At 42.3% G+C, this 23,323-nt stretch overlaps 1 protein-coding gene across 1 annotated transcript in view; it reads right to left on the bottom strand.

The window, feature by feature from the left end:
- Positions 1-4,740: 4,740 nt before the first annotated feature.
- LOC134442599 (phytanoyl-CoA hydroxylase-interacting protein-like) overlaps positions 4,741-23,323 on the bottom strand; it is a gene marked incomplete at its 5' end in the record, with an annotated part of 30,356 nt that continues 11,773 nt past the window's right edge. The window contains one exon of the mRNA XM_063192661.1: positions 4,741-5,922. Within this exon, the coding sequence (XP_063048731.1) occupies positions 5,385-5,922 (538 nt within the window). The remainder of the gene's footprint in view (positions 5,923-23,323) is intronic.

A 23,323-nucleotide genomic window follows, 5' to 3' on the forward strand; every position in this document is an offset into this window, starting at 1 on the left:
GTTTTTGTTTTGTTATTGTTGTTGTTGTTCTTTTTGTATCTTTGACATGTTTGTGCCATGATGACACTTCCAATGCACTTTATTATTGTACTTGTACATACATGTATTTCTTTTGTTTCACTGATGAACTTGACACAGAGTTGTTTTTTTATCAGAAACAAAGGGTTTGGATTTAATGTGAGATTAAAACGACTGAGTGACCTTATGAGGGCTTAAGAGCAAGATGCAACTTTACAGTACAGGGGTGGGGTGCATTTCTCGAAAGCGTAGTTGTTAGCAGTTAGCAACTTGGATAGTTGCCAATGGGAAATTGCATTGCAAATAACAAAGTAGATTTTGTAGTTAGCAACTACGCGTTTGAGAAATCCACTACTGTCCATTCTATGCTACACGCTCTGTTAGTGTGGAGGCGTTCAAATATGCCGTCCATAGGCCAAAACCAAATCTTATCCTGGGCACAGTGGAAACGTTTAAAAGATTTGTCTACAGAATCTGTCTAATTGTGCTAAAACAGAACAAAGACATTAAGTTACCTTCGTCTCCAACATATGGCACTTTAATTCAGATCCGAATTGTAAACCAAAGCCAAATCGTATGCAATTTCCCCGCACCCCCACACAGGACATTCGATTGTATAAGGATTTTTGTTTGTAATTCTTGTCTGATTGGAGGTACCATTCCAAACAGTGAAATGCCACTTCAAACATTGACGGGCAATGATTCATCTACACATCCAAGTACCTTTTTGTAAGGGGTGTCAGTCATTGTTGTTGTGAACGACTACAGGAAATGTTATGCAAAACCAGAATCTTGAGCTGCAGATAAATCGAGGGGTTCTATTGTTGCTAAGTGCATACATAATATACAGTAGATATACAGTAGAATACACTGTAAAAAATTCAGTCCATAATATGACAAACTGGATTTCATATTTCATGAGATTACGACCTGTTACAGTATTCTATGCCAGTGGTTCTTAACCTGGGGTGCGGGCACCCCCTGGGGGTGCGCCAGAGATTTTAGGGGGTGCGCGGAATTTTGTTTGCGTTGAGGTTGGGATCAAAATTCTGCTTCCAAACATTATAATGACCATGTTTTGGTCCCCATATAAAGTCATTAAAGTATTGATTAATGTCTGAAGATTAATGTCTGAAGATTAATCACTCAAATAATTTTTTAGTGCGTATACACCCATAGACACTTGGGTTGGGGGTGCGCGGCTTGTCTTGGGCACAGGTCAGGGGGTGCTTCAAGAAAAAAGGTTAAGAACCACTGTTCTATGCAGCTAGGACACACTGAGGATAGGGTACGTACGTACAATATAAGTGCTATGGTCTGCTGTCGTAAACCTCGCCAAGTGGCACAACAACAGCAGAAACGGGAAAATACAGTAGGCATGTTAATACGTCAATGTCAACTTCCCTCTTTGATAGGAAAAACACTACGCTGACGACTTAATGTAGCAGTCTAGTGCTTCCCTGTCGAGTTTGTGAAAGTTCACAACAGATTATACTCAACGAAAAACCTGTTTTTTTGTTTTGTTTAAGTTACTGCATATTAAAACAAAACCTCTTCTGCAAAGATCTAACCCCTATGTGTTAAAGGACTCTTATCCTCTTGCCATATGATTTGTGTATGGTGACTGCTGCTCCCAAAATACTGTTAAGTGCAATTCTGCTCGAGTTATGTTTCTTTTCCTATCTGGAATTCCATACCCCTACAAAAATTCCTTTTTCCAACAGGCTCCCCCGCTGCCAACCTGTTACAATCTCATTTTCGTTTTTTTTTGTTTTTTTTTGCATGCCAACCAACGTAAAAACTGTTGACTTGTGCTACAATCAGATATGGAAATATATGTATTTATATGTATGTATGTGTGGTATCTGTCTCAGATTGGATTTGTGTGGACAACATCCTCCTCTGTGACTACTACAAAAAAGAAGAAAAACGAAGCTGAATGTTAGCTTATAGTGCACGTTGTTTATGAATTTGTTAATATATACATATATTTATTTGATTTCCATTCCCCATTGTGAAAGCTCTTCTTTTGGTATTGTGCACTTCTGGTTCGGTCCTATTTTCTATACAACAGTTAAAAAATAAATATTTTTGTATCTATTAACTTACTCTCGTGTCTATTTTGTATTTTTCAAAACACAGTATACTGCACGGCTTGAGCCAGTTAGAATAAATAACATGGAAAAACAAATGAACAAAAAAAATATGGTGGATGTGCACATTAAAAAAAAGAAAAAAAGAAAAAGAACATTTTTTCTCAAGATTTAATTTTCATGCTGCAGATACAAATCTATCATGCTTTTTTTTCTTTAAGGGTTATCCAGAGATTAGACGATTGTTAATGACTAGATAACACAAAATGGTAACACAGGACTTCAAACGCCTGCCAGAATAGGATCGTAGGATACCATTTCTTCACCCTTGTCCACCAGCTTAAGCACCAGCTAGTGTTGTCTTTTAATGTCATTTTCTCTTCTCCTTCCTGTGGTCGCGTTTCACCTTAAGCAACGCAAGATCCACTGCTGTATATGGGAAGTGAATGGGGGCAGAGGAGTAGACTGCAAGCCACATTAGCCACTTGTTAGCAGTCACCTTTTCGAGTCACAAGGACTTTGAAATTACCTGCTAACATAGGTAGAATAGACTGTAAGAGCAGGGACCAATGCCTAACGTTAAAATACAGGAGCGGAAAACAGACTGAGTTAAAATTAAAGGGTGTGTGACTAATCAGAGTCTCAAGAAACAATAGATTGTTCGATGAGCTGTACAGACAGATAGACATGCTAGCCAAAGCAGTCTTTAGCGTGCTGCTAAAGGAGCTACAGACCATGTAGGAGATGCCACGAAATCACCGGCTGGAGAGTCCGGTAAGCATGAGAGCATAGATGGAATAATGGACACTGAAACCGAGTCTCTCCCAAAATGAACTTGTACGAGTATGTTCCTCTGGGGCCACACTGGATTAGCCTGGTTCACACCAGACGGTGTGTGTGTAGCTTTGGCGCCCCCTGGCGGAGCAGAGCTACACACACTACCGTCTGGTGCACAGCCATAGAGCACGCTCCGTCTCCAACCAGAAAATAGATGGAGCATTTATTTCTTAAATATAAACGGTAACTCACATTGAGGAGTCACAAGACAGATTAGAGACTATATTGACTCTTTACAGATTAACAGGAAGGTTTGTGAAGGAATTTGTTTGTGAGGAGGCCGTGCAGAAGCAATAAATTCTCAGCCTATTTTCTGGTTGGAGACGGAGCGTGTTCTATGGCTGTGTACCAGACGGTAGTATGTGTAGCTCTGCTCCGCCAGGGGGGCGCCAAAGCTACACACACACCGTCTGGTGTGAACCAGGCTAACACTGGATGCGTTAAGTTAAAGACCTACACGTATCCACCACAGCAATTAGCTTCCATTACACAGCCCTACAAAGGCAACGAGCAGTAACTACGCCAACTTTCAATATGAGAAAAAATGCGTTCAAAGTCTTGGTATTAGGTGGGATATTGTAGCTACTGAAAACCTGACATACAGTAGCAATAGCTCTGAAATGGGACACATTTGGACCATAAGGCTTTACCACAAAATAAAGAAGGTGTAATGAAGACCATTTTCAGTCTAAACTCAATTTTGACAAAATATGTAGTTATTGCACTTTGTCTTTGTAGGGGAGTATACTCAATGGAACAGGCTGCATCAGGCACGGCAGCACAGCGAACATTCTATAAAAAATAGCCCATTCTCTTCACTACGTTGTTGACGCAACTTGACTTAATGTAACGGAACGGAACTCCAGTGTAGCCTCAGCCTAGGACACCTTAGACACGTGGGAGCAATCGTGGGTCCAACATGGTGTCAATGTGTAACTGTTGAAGCTGACCTTCATCTGTGGTTCACCTGTTAGGAGGACGTTGTGAAAACGAGGGACACGATAAAGAGTTGCTGCTGGGGTTGGCCCTGTCAACATTTGAGTCCTTCTTTGCGATGGGTTCGTGCACAAAGTGTGGTGCATTGATATGTTTTTCTACGCTGCTGTTGTTGTTTTTTTTTTTTTGGGGGGGGGGGGGGAGGGGTCAGCTGATAAATACAGTATATAACCTGTAGAGGGTCTATTCAGTACTCAGCCACCCATCATAGTGTCCAGGGACATACATAAACACTAAGATTGAAAGAGCTGAAGGAAAATGTTATGCAGTGTTGTTGGGTCCCCCTTCCCATGGGAGCGGGTGGAACAGGTTAAGCTTGAAAGAATATTTAGGGGTGGGGGGGTCGGATGGGGAGGCTGTTGTCGACACCACACAGTGATGGGTTAGGAGGCACAAAGAGGAGACGAATTCCTACGAGGGGAGCAGGGGGGGGATGACTCTGAAGAAGATCTCATGCCTCTTTTCCACTGCCGATTTTCTGGTAGGCCTACAGCTCGACACAGCGCGACTAGGCTGCCACTTTTGCTTTTCGAATAGTTACGATACAGCTCAATCGTAAAGCAAAATGTGGCGGCTGAGTCACGCTGTGTCGAGCTGTAGGCCTACCAGAAAATCGGCAGTGGAAAAGAGGCATTAGAGGAGCAAGTTTAGCAAATGTAACATCCTACAGCAACAATTGCCAGGGAGGAGAAGTGAAGGGTGAAGAGACAACCAACGGATTGGGGATGGGTGTCCTAGCATCCCACACTGATGTTATAGGTCTTACGTAAGTGGAATGTCAGGACCTGAACCTGGGGCGTTATTGAGTCTTTATGTTTGGGGAAGGGGTGTAAGTAGGTTAAGTGTTTTTTTTTTTTTAGGATGGCAGAGGTCCCTAGTGTTCCTCACTGATGTTGCAGGAGATCATCAGAATTCTTGGAAAGTTTTGAATTTTTGAGGATGGGTAGAAGTGGGTTTAGGGTTTTTTTTTGTAGGATGGTAGATATCCTTAGCGTCCCACACTGATGTTACAGGTCTTGAGACGAGCGCCATGGGGGGCCATAGGTAGAATACGCTTTGCAATAGGGTTTAGGTAGGGTTTTTTTTTTAGTACGATGGCAGAGATCCCTCCTCTCTTGCTAACGTCCCACGCTGATGTTACAGGTCTTGAGAAGAACGGTATGGGGGGGCATAGGTAGAATAGGCTTTGCAATAGGTTTTAGGTAGGGTTTTTTTTTTTTGTAGGATGCCAGAGGTCCTTCCCTGGCTGGCTTAACGTCCGACGCTGATGTTGCAGGTCTTGAGAAGAATTCCATGGGGGTAGAATAGGCTTCGCAATAGGTTTTAGGTAGGGTTTTTTTTTGTAGGATGCCAGAGGTCCCTCCCTGGCTAGCGTCCCACGCTGATGTTGCAGGGGTAGAAGTGGGTTTAGGGTTTTTTTGTGTAGGATGGCAGATATCCTTAGCGTCCCACGCTGATGTTGCAGGTCTTACAGCTGGGGTCCTTCTTGGCGTTGACGGTGGACATGCTCATCAGCTGGTGCCCGCTGATCTCGGCCACGTCGCCCAGCGCCAGCTCCACCGGCTCCGTGTAGATGATCTCCAGGATCACGTCCTGCGCGTGGTGGAACGCCAGCCGCCCGTCCTCGCCCTGCACGCACGTCAGGAAGCGGTTGTCGGCGCGGTCCAGCGCAGGCAGCCTCTGCTTGCAGAACTCGTCGCCCGGAGAGCCCTCTGGCGCCACCACCAGGATGACGTAGTGGTAGGCCGTGTACATGCAGTAGAAGTCGCCGAAGTAGAGGTTGGTCTTGGGGTTGAAGAGCTCCTCGGCGCGCGCCTCGAAGCGGTAGCGGCCGTACGGGGAGTCCTGGGCCGGCTTGCCCGTGTTGAACTCGGTGTTGCAGCTGAAGAAGATGCCGTGCAGCTTGCCGCTGATCGGGGAGCCGTGGCTGCCGCTGTTGTCCTTCAGCGCCGGCAGCATCCGGTTGTCCTGGGCCTCTCTGGAAGGAGAGGAGGTATTGCAGTTCAATACTTATGTGTGGGCCTCTCTGGAAATTAAGGAGAGGAGGTATTGCAGTTAAATACTGATATAGTGGCCTCTCTGGTAATTAAGGAGAGGAGGTATTGCAGTTTAAAGGGGTATGCCACTATTTTGGGGCTTACAGTATTTCTCAATTGGTTTTGTACATTTCTCGAATCTCTCTCGCAATTTGCAAAACATAATATTCATTCTCAAGACAGCTTTAACAAATGGCAAAACACAGTGGATAACCTGCAAAACCGAGCCTCTTGCTCAAAACCCTTATTTGTCTTTCAAAAACCAAGTTTTTAGTCATTGTGTCATAGTGTATGGACAAGCTAGTCAAATCAATTTCTCATGTTGTCAATTGAATAGTACACTCTTGAGGATCTTTTCTGAAGCGAAATGCTGTTTAGATTGGATGGGAAATGTTGTAAATTCAGTTTTATATTACATTGATCAGATAAGATTGAGTTTCATTCATTCAGTGACACAGCTTTTTGAGTGATATGACAAAAGCAATTGATAATGTACGAAATCACTGAGAATTGTACACAGCCATGGCATGGTGGACGAGAGCATTTGCTATATGCCGAAAACAATAAGAAACTGATTTGACCATGTGCACAGGTAACACCAGGAAGTCACAATTGAACAAAGACTTTTGAGAATCATTATTCTGTTGTGAGAAATGTACAAAACCAATTGAGAAAAACTGTAATACAGTTAAAATCGTTTGCCAGGGTTTATAAAGGTGGTAAAGTGTCTTATTTTTCATGTTAAGCGTTGTCTTGCTTTAAGACAAGTTAAAAGAGGGAGTATGTCGCTAAGCTAGTGAAAGTCAATGGATCCGTGTAGCATGTAGCATGCTACACGGATCCATTGACTTTCACTAGCTTAGCGACATATTCCCTCTTTTAACGTGTCAAAGCAAGACAACGGCTTACATGAAAAATAAGACACTTTACCACTTTACTATTTTAACAAAATAGTGGCATACCCCTTTAATACTTAATAAAGTGTGTCGTATTGCGGTATAGCATAGTAAATATAGCGACAGAGTATATACGTAAATTGTCCTAGGCCTCCCTAAGGCTGTTAAAAGGGAGAGAAGGAATATCAGAATTAGTAGTGTAATATCTATAAACATTTTCATCTTGGTATGCTTTTCCCGGGCCTCTTTGGGAAATAAGATAATAATAGGAGACTGAGAATCAGTATTGCAATATGTATTAGTGCAGTTTACTACAGCAAATGGTTGTCCTGGCCTGAGCCTCCCTGGGGAGTATAAGGGAGTGGAGATAAATCAGACTACCATTGCCATCACACTACCATTGACGACTTGTCAGGACCCAAAGCAGTATCATGTTTCAACCCTTTCTGAGATCCTGTTCAGCCAATGGTGGCACGAGTTTGTTTGCACTTTGTTTCAAATGTCTTAACATACCGGTACTCCAAATATTATCCCACAAGTTGCGGTTGTGTTGTAAAGTATCTGTGGCTGTTACAGAACTCCTACTTGTATTTCTTCCGCTACTTTTGTCTGGCATATGAAATGAAGCCCTGTCTTCTGCATAGAGATTGGATTTATGGCTTTTTGACAGGATCCGGATCTTAGTGGCTCGTTCCTTTCAAAGAGCCGTTAAAAAAACTGGCTCTTTTGGCTCTTTTAAAAATTATTTATTCAGTGTTTAGAATGTAATATTTTGACTCCACCTCAAGGTAATTTTGTCCAAACAACAACTGATTATTCTCCTGCTTCTAAAGACCGTTTTTGCCTCTCTTTGAGGCAAACAATTGTGTTTTTTCCCAAATTTAATTACTCTGGTCGAGGTCACGTGCTTAAAATGAATAAAAAATGAACGAAATAACGGTCGAGTGGCTCCCCCAGCTGTGATCCGGTTCCCATCGTTCACTTCAGGGAGCCGTTCAAAAGAACCGCCTCGTTCATGAACGACACACCTCTACTTCTGCATGTCTGCCAAATGAAATTTAAGTTAATTCAACAACAGCTTAATTGGACCTTATATCAAGATAAATGTGTCTGTCTGAGACTCAGGAACTCACAGTAATGGCAAGATAATAGCAGAACCTTGCGCACTAAAAACACACTGATCTTCCTCATTAGTTTCGCTTCCTTTGCTTTTGTGGTAATTAGCAAATCCAGATGGCTAAGGCGACATAGCAAAGGCTTCTGTTTCCTGTACAAGTATACACAGAGGAATTTCATCAAGACAACCATTCCATTCCATGCACAGCTTGTGTTTGCAAAAATCTTCAATTTGAAAACAGTGATACAGCGTTCTATGGCACTATTGCAACAAAGAGGGACCAATTCCAATCTCCTAAATGGAAGTACGTAACTTCCCCATTGAACTCCATTCATTTTGAACCCTCCCTAGTCTCCTATATATAAAAGGGCATGACAGCCATATGATATTACAGGGTAAGTTAGAACCTTACATCATACTGGAAGAAACTCCTCATGAACCACCTCCTCCTTATCAACCGTTTATGGCAGGGGTGGGGACCGTTTGCAGCGTTTTATCCAGCCCCTGATATCATTTTTAACGTTATACAGCTTCACTTGAAATATGACATATTTTGTTGAGGAATATTAGAAAACACATTTGCAAGACAATTAAGCTATATTCAGGGGATCTAGAGAAGGTGGGATCTGTTTTAAACATGGCTGTCTTCAATGAAGGCCTAAAGTGCAGGGGAAGTTCTGTTTTGTGGTTGTGGAGGAAACCGAAACCGAATAATAATTAATCACTTGGCCAAATACCGAAACCGAATATTACAATTCAGTCAAAAATTAGGTTTTTTACTATTTTTAAATATTGCTTAAATCTACGGTTTACAATAAATGTTTTGACATGTTTTTCAAAGAAAATAAATGTGTATTTAATGTCTTCAAATGTTGCAGAGTAGAACTGAAATTCGTTTAATTAATGGCCATTTCCAATTCAGTTTCTATTCGCCCTCTGATTCGGCCACTCCATTGGTTTTCAGCCGAAACCAAAAGTGTCTTTTTTTGCGTTTTCGGCCGAATATTTTCTGCGGCCGAATTTTCGGTGCACCTCTAGTTTGTGTTCATAGTATGGCCCTCGGAGGACTTTGAAGTGGCCCCTCGAATTCAAAAGGTTCCCCAACCCTGTTTTCTGGTGTGTGCACTCAACCTTCTGCACCAGTCAACACTGTGGAGGTGGGTGGAGCAGTAAGGAGAGGGGGGAGGGCTGAGGACAGAGGACCACAGGAGGTAACCACGCCATTCCCCACTCTTCATGGTGTTTTTTTGATGTTCACGTTCAGTTGTGTAGTCTACTTTTTATGGTGGGTATACTGTATATTTGAGCATTTTTTGAAGTGGGTCTACTGTATATATTTGTGCTATTCAAAACAATGGATCAATCAATTTTAAGAGGGTATACTGAAATCCCTGAAATTTAGAAGTGGGTATACTCCGTATATAGACTACACCACTGTTCACGTTCCTGTAGACAGGAGGCTGGATAGTTAATCGATTTTTAATTAAAATTGCAATTTGGTGTAATGAAATCAGTGACTCATCGCAAACGTGGCGATTTATCATGCGGCCTTCAAAGCTGCTGCAACTAATAATCTTATTGCATCTACGATTCTTATCTTCATGTCGTTCCTCTTTTGTAGCGAGAAACTGGAGCACGCCTATCAGTATTTGCTGTGTTCCTATTACACAGAGCATACTCAGTAATCCAAATGGGTCCATACCAGGGTTTTCACTACAAGCCAGGCATACAATTCCATGACTTTCTCTGACCACAAAACATAATTTCTCTGTTTCCATGGCCAATATATTGTTAAAGGACTAGTTCAGTCAATTTCGATGTGCTGTTGTATTGCTCATACCATTGAGTTGTCAGTACCCGGTGATGCCACATTTTTCGGCTCAGCCCTTTCCGAGATATGAGCTATTCTAATGGGGGCAGCGTTTGTTTACATTTTTAAAAAATGTAACATAGGCCTACTCCAAATATTTTCCCAAAAGGTACTGCTGTCTGCTAGTTGTCTGCTGATGTTGTATAACCTTTCGGATGTTTTTGGGAATAAATAAAAATGTTTTTTTGAAATGTAAACAAAGCGCTGCCCCCATTACAATGACCAGGATCTCGGAAAAGGCTGAAGGAGAAGGGAAAACAAATCTCAGGTACTGACAAGTCCAGGGTAGTGTGAGCATTACAACTGCATGTTGAAATTGACTGAACTGGTCCTTTAAGATTGTTAAGACAGTCATCAATTGGTGAGCTTATCAGTCTTTCAAATAGAAGTACTGTATTTATTTTTCGACATGCGTCTTCATCAGAGTAGGCCTACCTGTGGATTTCCTCACCTCCTTTTTCTCAATGGTAGAGAGATTAATGAATACTCCTTTTGCATGGCTTAATTTCTCCCGAGGCAAACTGCTTCCAAAAAAGATTACTGCGAGATATGATCAATCGGCTAATTAACCTGCTGAATAAGGCTAATATATCAACAGGAGACTTCCCTGGTTTACCAGGCCATTTTCTTCCTGCTGATCAGCGTTGGTGCACCTGCTGTGATGTTACTGTAGCATTGGAAATGCTTTTGATGACTTTGAGCCATTGGGTTACATAATGCATTATGCGTATCTAATGCGTATGTGTATCTAATGCGTATGCGTATCTATATAGATATATTTTTGGTCATTTATGCCTTTTTTTTAGACAGGACAGTATGAGAGATGACAGGAAAGCAGTAGAGGGGGGAAAGGGGGGAGCATCGAGAAATGACACCGTGCGGGAATCGAACCCGTGTCCCGTGTCCTGGGTGTAATGGTGTACAGCTGAGGAGCCCACAGAGCTGCTGTGACCCCCCTCAGGGGTGATAGTGGAAAAAAAAATTGCACGCACGAAAACACACTCACACTTGCGCACACACCTATAAAAAACTGAAACTGCACACTCTGCGGCCAAAAGCAAGCATGCAAGCGCACACTTGCACACACTCCCACACTTGCACACACACCCAACGGCTGGTTCAAAACACTAATAGCGAGCGACTATGGCTTGCTGTATGAGATGCTAAACACGTCACATACAGACACATGGTAGTCAACAGCAGAGGCAACACACTGTAGGCACATGACTGTAGGCATAATAACAAGCTCAGGGGTGATTGTGAAAAAAATCCTGAGCCTGAACTTTTTTTCCCTGCTCTAACGACGACGACAAGATACTGCATAGTGACGGCGTAACGTAGGCCTATTTTGACACATTATTCAAACATGTAATAGCCTGTTATGTGTATGACCATTATTCAAGCCTGATAGTAGAAGAAAACCCTGAACCTGTAACACTTTCTGAGATAAGAATAACCTAATGGCTAATTATTATCAATGTTTTTATTTTTGCAAACTCTGTCAAGCCTGAAATCAGGCATGGAGCCTGAATACCATCACCCCTGCCCCCTGCATACTGGGGCTGTAAATCACAGCTTCCATGACGACACTATGCAATATCGATATCTTATTATTTGTTTTACAGGTTCTCATTTCCTCTTTTGAGTTTGTTTTGTTCTGTTTTGTGTGTCTTGTGTTTTTGTCTTCTGTTGGGGTTTGTATCATTTGTAAAAAGAAAAGAGAAAAATGTAAAATAATGTATGGATTTGTTTTGACCACAGGAAGAACAGCGCTTCTATAAGAAGAAAACTGATGTGTTGTCAATAAAGCAATCAATCAATCAATCAATCAATCAATCAATCAATCAATTATCAATGTTTTTATTTTTGCAAACTCTGTCAAGCGTGAAATCAGGCATGGAGCCTGAATACCATCACCCCTGCCCCCTGCATACTGGGGCTGTAAATCACAGCTCCCATGACGACACGATTCAATATCGATATCTTATTATTCGATGCGATACGATTAGATTATTTTCGATACTTAAGAATGCCTCACGATATGACATGATACGATATGATAGGATACAATTCGATTCGATTTTTTTTCCAATTACTTTTCCACTTCTATTATGTTATTGGACAGGGGCCAGCGATTCGATTATTTTCGATACTTAAAGGGACACTGTGCAGGAAATGGTCAAAAAAGGTACTGCAACTATGCTGCTCATTGAAACTGGGCTGCCTATTGCCAAATTTGATGTTTACACGAAAGTTTACTAAGTAATAAAAACACATTTTCTACTATGGTCCAAGTACAGTCATTTTTGCAGCTAAAAATGGCTATTTTTGGAAATTCAAAATGGCGGACCATGGAGAAGATCCCCCTTTTCATGTATGAAAAGTGCAATTTTTCCAGTCATAATGAATACTTAGAATTTGATGCTGGTGGTAAGTATTCATGAAAAAGGTAACATTAGTGAATGGGCAGCATGAATTCTGGAAATAAACAACTAAAAATCTCACACAGTGTCCCTTTAAGAATGCCCCACGATACGATGCGATTCGATTCAATCATCAGACTATATCACGATATATCAATACATTTCGATATTATTTACACCCCTACTGCATACATGATGTATATAAATCCATCCAACCAATTATGTTCCCCCATGTGTGCACAACATCTTATGTAATCTCATAACCACATTGCCATTACATTACACATACACATGCGAATCTGGCAGCTCGTTTAATTACTGAGTTTGAAGTTACAGAGGTCAGGTCGTGACCTTGGGCAATGTAAACAACACACAGTGAAAAATACACTATTTATTCAACACTTACAGAGTATTAAACATCTGCTAGAGCAGTGGTTCTTAACCTTTTTTCTTGAAGCACCCCCTAACCTCTGCCCAAGACAAGCCGCGCACCCCCAACCCAAACGTCTACACGTGTATACACATAAAAAATGATTTAAGTGAAAAATTACAAGGATTCTTGCTTCAGATATTAATCAATACCTTAATGACTTAACATTAGGTCCAACAAATGTTTTAATTTGGTCTTGATTTGGCCTAATTATAATGTTTGGAAGCAGAAATTTGGTCACAACTTAAACACAAACAAAATTCTGTGCACCCCCTGAAATCTCTGGCGCACCCCCAGGGGGTGCCCGCACCCCAGGTTAAGAACCACTGCGCTAGAGCAGTGGTTTTCAAAGTGGGGGCCGTGGACCCTGGGGGGGGGGGGCCGCGAGGTGGTGCTAGGGCAGGGGTGTCAAACTCAAATTGATCAAGGGCCAAAATCAAAATATGGAACGAAGTCACTGGCTCAAGATTTATTTTTAATTAATGGACTAAAATTGTGCAGGCACGCCCTTAATACTCATAGTTTAATTTCACATACACTGGCACACAATGTGTTGCATAGGAGTGTGAGCTGTGTCATTGGCCTGGACCCGCTCATATTTCTGAGAAACACCAAACTTCATGTTCAAGTCTTGGTACACTGTACATTAATTAATGTGTGAGGGCCATCGGTAATACACATTGGAAATTATCTCGCGGGCCAAATAAAATGACTCCGCGGGCCAGATTTGGCCCCCGGGCCTGAGTTTGAGACCTCTGTGCTAGGTGGTCAATCAACACTGCAGCGTTTGTACTGTGTAGTCCTGTGAAAGGATGGGTGGGTCTATACCAGGGTTTCCCAAACTGTGGTGCGTGCACCCCTGGGGGTGTGCGGCCTGCCATAAGGGGAGGCGCGAGCTAAATAGAGCAATGGTGGATATGTGAGTTTTTATTGGAAGAGGATTCCCCAAAACAACTGTGCGTAATGTGCAGTGAATCCGCAGTGAATCATACTTGCTTAGGGGGTGGACGAACCACACTGAAATGTACAAGGGGGTGCGCAGGGGAAAAAGTTTGGGAACCGCTGGTCTATACAATCAAAAACCTGTACAGAGTAGACCTATGTTGTGTTCAAAAACGCCAAAAAGCAAACACTAGACAGTCCAAATACAGTGCAGTTGTGTGCATGCAACTAAAAATATTACATCATATTACGTCATATCACATGTAGTCATTACACGGAGTCTTGGCTTTAAAGCTTGGTGATGAAATGACTTTGAAGTAGATGGAATGCCCTAAAATACACAATAGTTACAGTATGTCATAATATTATTCACTACATGTAAATAGTAGTGCCATGGCTGTGCCAATCGCATGAGGAGGTCTCTTTTTTGAGAGCATTAGACGACCAGATTGGCTGGTATGTGCTGTACCCCACCCATGACATCGCACCTCAAGCTAAAACTTTTTATTTAAGGCCTACATTTTCACCCGCAGCTTTGAATGAAGTCATTGTCTGAATACCCGACTGAGTCTTAATAATTCTGGATTTTAAAGGTGTCTGCATCTTTCAAACGTCTTACATTTTGTCAGTTTTTGTATAAGTTATTCCATTAGTGATGTAAAGAATTGTCTGTAACTTATTCTACTTGTATTATAATAACGTGGGTCAAAAAGAGGGGGGTAAATGGCCAATGTGTGTGTGTGTGTGTGTGTGTGTGTGTGTGTGTGTGTGTGTGTGTGTGTGTGTGTGTGTGTGTGTGTGTGTGTGTGTGTGTGTGTGTGTGTGTGTGTGTGTGTGTATTCCTAATGCTGTGCATTTTACAGATGAGCAAGTAGAACATGAATGCTGACGAGCAAAGTCGTAGTGGGCGAGAGGTGAGTCGAGGAGGAGAGGATAAGAGACGAGGAGGAGAGGAGAGTAGAGGAGAGGAGAGGAGAGGAGAGGAGAAGAGAAGAGAAGAGAGGAGAGGAGAAGAGAGGAGAGGATAAGAGAGGAGAGGAGAGGGGAGGAGAGAAGAGGAGAGAGGAGAGGAGAGGAGATGAGAGGATAAGAGAGGAGAGGAGAGGAGAAGAGAGGAGAGGATAAGAGAGGAGAGGAGAGGGGAGGAGAGAGAGGAGAGGAGAGGAGAGGAGAGGAGAGGAGAGGAGAGGAGAGAGGAAAGGCAAGACGTGAGGAGCTAAGAGGAAAGCCGAGAGAAGATGATAGAGGAGAGGGTAGAGAAGAGAAGTGAGGCAGGGGAAGAGAAGAGGACAGAGAAGAGGAGAGGAGAGAAGAGAGGAGAGGAGAGGAGAAGAGAAGAGAGGAGAGGAGAGGAAAGATGAGAGGCGAGGAGCGAAGAGGAAAGGCGAGAGAAGAGGAGAGGTGAGGGGAGAAGAGATAGAGAAGAGAGTAGAGTAGAGTAGAGTAAAGGAGAGGAGAGGAGAAAAGGGAAGGAGAGGAGCAGCTAGGAGGGGAGGGGACAGGGAGAAGACAGAAGAGGAGAGGAGAGGAGAAAAGGGGAGGAGTGAAGAGGAGAGAGGAGAAAAGGAGAGGAGAGGGGCCAAGATGCGGAGCTGAAGCGTGTCTATAAATAGCGCAGGCGTAAAAAGGGGAGAGGCTGGCCGGCCGGCCTCGCTACTGTAATCAGATGTGATGGCGGCGCGAATCTGAAATTAGTGTGGAAACTGCAGATAGAACATGAGCGGCATACATTTTTAAAACACGAAAAGCCTCTCCACTAACAACCCCTCCCCCCAGCCTCATAGTGAGTATTGTTCCATCAGAGCGTTGTAAAAGTCCTTGAAAAGACTTTAGTACCATAGTAGTACAGTAGTAGTACACACAGCTCTTTTATTAAAACATTACAACTTTGCAAAATTTTTAAAAATATTAATACATTACATTACAAAACAAAATCCTAAAAGCTAAAAGGTCAAACATAATCTATATAAAAACCCTCCACCCATTCTTCTTTTTGCCTGTCTCTCTTAATCTTGTATATCGTTTTAAAAGGCACACACAGAGGTTTTTTTTCTGTAGCAATTATGCTTCTGGCCATTACATTACATATCCTTTGGCAGATGGGAGAAAAACTGAATTAATTTCATTGCATTTCTGGATTTGCAGCGTCACCTTTAGTTCATCCAGGTCCACTTTAGCCCATTGATGCTGGATGTTGCATTGCGCCAACATTTGCCCTGGTGCCTGGAGCTGCATTACGCAACATTCAGGCTCATGAGATTTGAGACAACTTTAATAAAAATCTTTGTTTGTTTGAGCTGAATGAACACATTCTAATGAAAGATGAGTGTCTTAGTGTTTAAATGCAGCATGTTTTTAAGTGCTTTAGAGGCTATGAGATTTATAGACTGAAGGCGGCTTTCCTGAAAAAGGGCTCAGGCATTCAGCACCCTTTTTTGCAGGTGCCTTAGGCGTCATTGGGTTAGCTTATGAGTGCTGCAGAGAATACGTAGAGCGTTAGTTGTGCATAAAATATAAGACTATATAATATTTTATGTACACTGTCAAGCCACAGCCCTTTGACATCTTTATTTAAAAATAGGCAACAGCATCTTTTAGGGGAAATCCTGGCACCAAGAAGGGAACGGATTGAATCGATTCGGAATGAATCGAATTGAATTGAATCGTGATTAATCGATTCAAAGCCCTTAAGAATCGAAATGGAATCGATACAGGAACATGGCTGCGATACCCAGCCCTACTCTGCACGGTCACGCCGGGGACCCGGGTTCGATTCCAACCCGAGGTCATTGCCCGATCCTCGCCCGTCTCTCTCTCTCTCCCCCCACTAGTTTCCTGTCCAACTCTTCACTCTACTATCGTAATAAACATTGAGAGTAAATAGAATGGAGGCCAAAATTCTATTTCATTGTTGAAGCCAAGTTGGAGCCAAGGTTGGACCCAAAAAGACCAAAAAATGGCCAAATCCCATTCATTCCTATGAGAGACATAAAACCCTGTATCTCCCTTAAATGCCACTCCAGGGGGATCATTTTTCGCTCAACTAGTAGGTCCCCTTGCTCTCCAACTTACCAGGGTGGTGATTTTTTGTGGTGATGTTTTATTTTAGAGAGATATTAAAAGTTAAATTGACCAATGAGCATCAGAACATGGTTTGATTGACCGTTAGAAGTCTTGTTGTTGTCCAATCAGCACCTGCGTTTGGCGTTGCTAAGGTGGAATGTAAGTTGGAATGTTCCCAAATCTGGCTTCAAAGCGTTGAATGGCAAATAGCGTTGATTTGGCGTCCATTCTATTTACTGTCAATGGTAATAAAGGACAAAAATGCCCCCCCCCCCCAATAAGATATAAGCTTATACGCACGAGTCATTTATGCATTTAGTATCGTCCATACAGTGTTTCATTCAAAACACTAGTGAGTACATATTTAAATGATTATAGCAAAAGACACTGCATATATACTGTGCATATTTACACAATGCATAAGATTACAAACATCTAGGAGATTACAGTGTGCTGATAGATTCTGATTAATTATATACCTTAATTATAACCCGTGTGTCTTTAATGTTTGCATGAGAAGATTTTGCCCGTGAAAAACACTTGATCATCACGGTAGTAATTAACCCAGCAAGCTGCACCATCAACACTGGGCTATTTCTGGTACTGCTTAGGTGCTGTTTAAGCTTACACGTAGCCGGATATCTTTATATGTGGATTTTTTTTCTCCTGCTTGTATTGGTTTTGGCCTTCCGTTTCCACGTAGCAGATATTAAAATCCAGGTATAAAAAGCAGGAGAAAAAAATATCCTGTTTAGGGGGCTGAAACGCATTTGTCACAATGGAGGATTTCTTTTTATTATCCACATGTTGTGTTTACACCTAACAGGAGAAAAAATACCCTGCTAAAAAAATATCCTGCTACATGGAAACAGCACCTTAGATGCAAGCATGACAGGCAGGCAGGCAGGCAGGCAGGCAGGCAGGCAGAGAGGCAGGCAGGCAGACACACACACACAAACACAAACACACACCCACACACACACACACACACAGATACACACACACAGATACACACACACAGACACAGACACACACACACACACACACACACACACACACACACAGACACAGACACACACACACACACACACACAGATACACACACACAGACACAGACACAGACACACACACACAGGCGCGCACACACACACAGGCGCACACACACACACACACACACACAGGCGCACACACACACACACACAGGCGCACACACACACACACACACACACACACACACACACACACACACACACACACACACACACACACACACACACACACACACACACACACACACACATTCACACACACAGGCTGTCCACTTCTAATCTCCCTCTTTCTAATTAGCTGTGTGCAGGGTGCCATAGCTAGATCAGAGCGCTCTGCCCAACTCACATGGACATTTCCATTAGACGATTTTCTACGTCGACAACTGTCGACTGTGATAAGATGCTATATTTATTCAGCCACCCTGGCCTGGCTCAGGGCTGGGCTGGCCATCTGGCATACCGGGCATTTCCTGGTGGGCCCTGCACCCTCGTGGGCCCCTATTTTCAGAAATGTAATTAAAAGATTAAAAGAAAAATCTGCACACTGTTGTTGTGGTTGTGTGTTATCTTGACACCGTCTTCTACAATCGTCAATGACCCATAAATAGCTATCACACACAGGGCCGCTGTCTGACAGCTTTGGCTAGGCCCAGGACAGAGTCATCTGAAAGCCCCCCCCACCCAATACATTCAATGTAATGAGGACCCAATTATGGGCCCCCTCCTCCCTGGAACCTGGGACAGCAAACCCCTTTGTCCCCCCATTGTCTGCTTCACTAATCACACCCATGCTATCACACCAGTGTTATAATTCGCATGGGGGAGTGGTGCTATACCGTCATTTGATCATGAGGTGTGTCTGTTGTTTACTAATTTGATTGTGCTTATTCAAAAGGTAACTACCGGACACAGGAGACATTTAATAAGTGCTGTGATTTATGAGTGCCATTACGGTATATTCTATGGAGTAATCTATGGAGCACTGCTTTAGCTGTGCTGACTTAAAGGGACACTGTGTGAGATATTTAGTTGTTTATTTCCAGAATTCATGCTGCCCATTCACTAATGTTATCTTTTTCATGAATACTTACCACCAGCATCAAATTCTAAGTATTCATTATGACTGGAAAAATTGCACTTTTCATACATGAAAAGGGGGATCTTCTCCATGGTCCGCCATTTTGAATTTCCAAAAATAGCCATTTTTAGCTGCAAAAATGACTGTACTTGGACCATACTACAAAATATTTGTTTATTACTTAGTAAACTTTCATGTAAAGATCGAATTTGGTAATAGGCAGCCCAGTTTCAATGAGCAGCATAGTTGCAGTACCTTTTTTGACCATTTCCTGCACAGTGTGCCTTTAATATGTATTTCATAGTGAGTTTTCTGAGCCAGGCTTCTGCCAGACATTCACTCCCCCCACCCGCCCGCGCACTTTGCTGTTAGGGCAGCCAGGGAGGCCGACGGGGCAAACAGGTCGGTTGCCCCGGGCCCAGGGAGGGAAGCGGGGCCCTGAATTGGGTCCTTATTGTATTTTTAAAAAATGTATTTTTAGGGGCTTTTATGCCTTTATTTGATAGGACAGTCTGAGATGGTGACAGGAAGCGAGTGGGACAGAGAGACGGGGTGGGATCGGGAAATGACCCCGGCCGGACTCGAACCGGGGTCCCCGTGGGCATGCAAGCCCAAATGTGCGGGGCTTAGCGCGCTGCGCCACAGCGTCCCCCCCTGAATTGGGTCCTTATTGTATTGAGAGGGGGTCCTCTCAGATGATTTTGTCCTGGGCCCAGTCAAACCTATCAGCAGCCCCGAAGGCAGTCACATTGAAAACAAAGACCTTCCACCTTGATTGGGCCCCCTGAACTTCCTTTACAAGAAGAGTGTATATGCTATACGTATACGTTTGTAGGTTTCATATCATATTTCAAATGAAACAGCACAACGTAGGTTTACCAGTCATGATAATTATACAGTATGTCTCTTATACCAGATCCCGTCCACCCCACCCACATAGACTGTCAAATATCCTGTAGGAAATGCCTTCTGCATATTACCATCTCCATAGCCAAATATGTGTAAACGGCTTCTTAATATCACTGCCACTATTTCATAACAGCGCAGCACATTCTTCATTTGAAAAAGCAAAAGCAAGCTAACAAACAAACAAACAAACAAAAAATGCTAAATACACCCACTTTTACTGCAACAACAAAACAGTTTTGGTGCTTGTGGCTTCCACGTGGACAAAGTGATGACATTTTTGGTGTGTGCATGCTCTTTTGATTTTGGGAACACATATGATGGGCTAGACCCGAAACGTTTGTATCCCATTTATTGTTTTGGCTTCTCTTTATTTTTCAGCTTTTAATACAATTTCACTGAACAGCATCAGGCTCCTGTGTGCGACTCCTTGTTTCTTCACACTACAATTTTGTTTGGAATTACGCCCCGAGCGAAACTCTCAAGTAATTCAAAGGCGCAGACGCCATCTCTACCTTCACATGCATGCTCTTTGTACCATGCCATTTGGAGTTAACAATTCTGTCATTTGGCTTCTTTCTGATATGAAACGGTAAGTAAATTACAAAGCAATACTCAAAATACAACAGGATGATCTGACATTTTATTCCGGATTAGTTTTAAAAGCCTGTAATGCAATTTATGGATTTAGCTTTCAGGGTTTGGGGATTTGAAAATCTTTTTTTTGTCTATTTAGAAAATGTAATGTTCAGTATTCCATGGCAAAAAAAAACAAAAAACGTACAAGCTTTTATTAGGAATGAAAAACTGCAAGCGGTACACTTAATGGGTCTAAATATATCTTTTGAGTGGATGTACTGTATTTCTTTTAGGAGAACAGATATTACAGATATTAAAAATAAAGACTGTGACATTCTGTATTCCATGGACGACAATAGATCAGACAGACACGACTTGAAACCACAAGCAACGGGCTGAATCTTATCTTCTGGCTGAAGCTTTTGAATCTATCTTTTCAGTGTAGGTATGTAAAGTACAGTATGCCTTTTCAGCATAAAAATATTATGGCTATAAAGAAATAAAGACTGTAGTATTCAGAACGTAGTCGACTCAAATGGATGACAATAGATCAGATACAGTACAATTGAATTGAAAAGAAAAAAAGACCAAGGATAAAAAAACACAAGCAATGGGCTGAATGTATATTTTATGAGTCTATGATTTGATTCCAGAGATAGATGTATTCCTTTTACGAGTACCGTCAGTTCAGTCAGGAAAGCTGAGTCGACGGGGGGGGGGGACAATCGGGTCTCTTGCCTCTGGCCCAGGTAGAGGACCCCCTCAAATTAGGTCCTCATTTCATTACATCAGTGGTTCTCAACCTTTTCTGAACAAAAGCCCCCTTGACCTCATCATAAGCTTATCAACGCCCCCTTGACCTCATCACAAGCCTGCCAACGCCTCCCTTAATATTAAACATTTTAAATGGACTAATGCACCCAATGACAACTAAGCAGCGCCCCCTCTCAACGGTATCCTTCTCAATGCCCCCCTAGGGTTCCCCAACACCCCCTGAAGGACTTTAGCGCCCCCGTTGAGAAACAGTACTTAACATTGTATGAACTGATGAAGTCCGCTGACTTTGCCCTGGGCCTGGGCAGAGCTGACAGCGGCACTGAGTCCAGTATTCCATTATATCACAGACGGACAGGGGTGTAAAGGCTGATGTCAAGTGGCTTATCTTCTGGCTGAAGCTTAAAGGGACACTGTGCAGGAAATGGTCAAAAAAGGTACTGCAACTATGCTGCTCATTGAAACTGGGCTGCCTATTGCCAAATATGATCTTTACATGAACGTTTACTAAGTAATAAACACATATTTTCAAGTCTGGTCCAAGTACAGTCATTTTTGCAGCTAAAAATGGCTATTTTTGGAAATTCAAAATGACGGACCATGGAGAAGATCCCCCTTTTCATGTATGAAAAGTGCAATTTTTCCAGTCATAATGAATACTTAGGATTTGATGGTGGTGGTAAGTATTCATGAAAACGGTAACATTAGTGAATGGGCAGCATGCATTCTCGAAATAAACAAAATAAAAATCTCACACAGTGTCCCTTTAAAAAGCTATCTTTTTTCAGTGTAGGGATGTACAGTGCTGTATGCCTCTTGAGCGTACAGATATTATGGATACGATTGAATTGAAAAGAAAAAAGACATAGGATATAAAAAACACAATCAATGGGCAGATTGTATACTTTATGAGTCTATGATTTGATTCAAGAGATTCCTTTTCCTATTCCTTTCAAGAGTACCGACAGATCAGTCAGGAGGGGGTAAACGGGTCTCTTGTCCCAGGCCCAGGTAGAGGAGCCCCCCTAGAATTAGGTGCTCATTTCATTACATTGTATGAATTGACGAGGGGGGTCGCTTTCAGATGACTTTGCCCTGGGCCTGGCAAAAGCTGTCAGCGGCCCTGACATTTAACTAGGGATGCACCGATACCACTTTTTTGAAAACCGATACAAGTACGAGTACATTAATGTGTGTACTTGCCGATACCTTTTACCACCAAAATACAATGAAAATAGATGCATGGCCTTGTTTTTTTCCACCTGTGATATTTTTATTGTCCATTTCCATGTAGATTTAAAGGACGAGTTCAGTCAATTTCAACATGCTGTTGTATTGCTCACGCTACCCTTGACTTGTCAGTACCCGGTGATGCCACATTTTTCGGCTCAGCCCTTTCCGAGATATGAGCAATTCTAATGGGGGCAGCATTTGTTTACATTTTAAAAAAATGAAACAACTCCAAATATTTTCCCAAAAGGTACTGCTGTTTGCTAGTTGTCTGCTGATGTTTTATAAACTTTTGGATGTTTTTGGGAATAAATAAAAATGTTTTTTTTGAAATGTAAACAAAGAGCTGCCCCCATTACAATGACCAGGATCTCAGAAATGGCTAAAGAAGAAGAAAAAAAATCTCAGGCACTGACAAGTCCAGGGTAGTGTGAGTATTACAACTGCATGTTGAAATTGACAGAACTGTCCCTTTAAATGTTAGTAAATGTATGAGGTGGCACTTCACTTTTTTCCATGCTGATTTCAAGTCCACAGAACATGACAAGATTTTGCATTGTTTTGAGTAATAGTAGTACTCATAGCTGGTATCGGCAAGTGCTTGACGAGTACGAGTACGAGTATAATGAGCAGTATCGGGAGCCGCATCCCTACATTTAACACTATTACATTTAACACCATTCTGCTGACAATATATATATTATATATCACAGACGGGGCTGTAAAGGCCGCTGATGTCAAGTGGCTCCTCCTGCCTGCCCTACTGAAGATAAAAATATTCAACCACTGCCGTGTGTGCACGCGACACAGTAATAACACAGTCCTAAATCAACACTCGGACAGTTGATTTAACATCTTTCAGAGTAACTTCGGTCCCAGAGTTCTCTCTAAGTGTTGAATTAACACTGTGTGTTTTTTTTTTACTGAGCGGTTTGGTAATAATATGTGTGCTGCTTACGCTATCTCTGTTATTATGCACTGTAAAA

The sequence above is a fragment of the Engraulis encrasicolus genome, unplaced genomic scaffold (genome assembly GCF_034702125.1).
Source record: "Engraulis encrasicolus isolate BLACKSEA-1 unplaced genomic scaffold, IST_EnEncr_1.0 scaffold_181_np1212, whole genome shotgun sequence".
Lineage (NCBI taxonomy): Eukaryota > Metazoa > Chordata > Actinopteri > Clupeiformes > Engraulidae > Engraulis > Engraulis encrasicolus.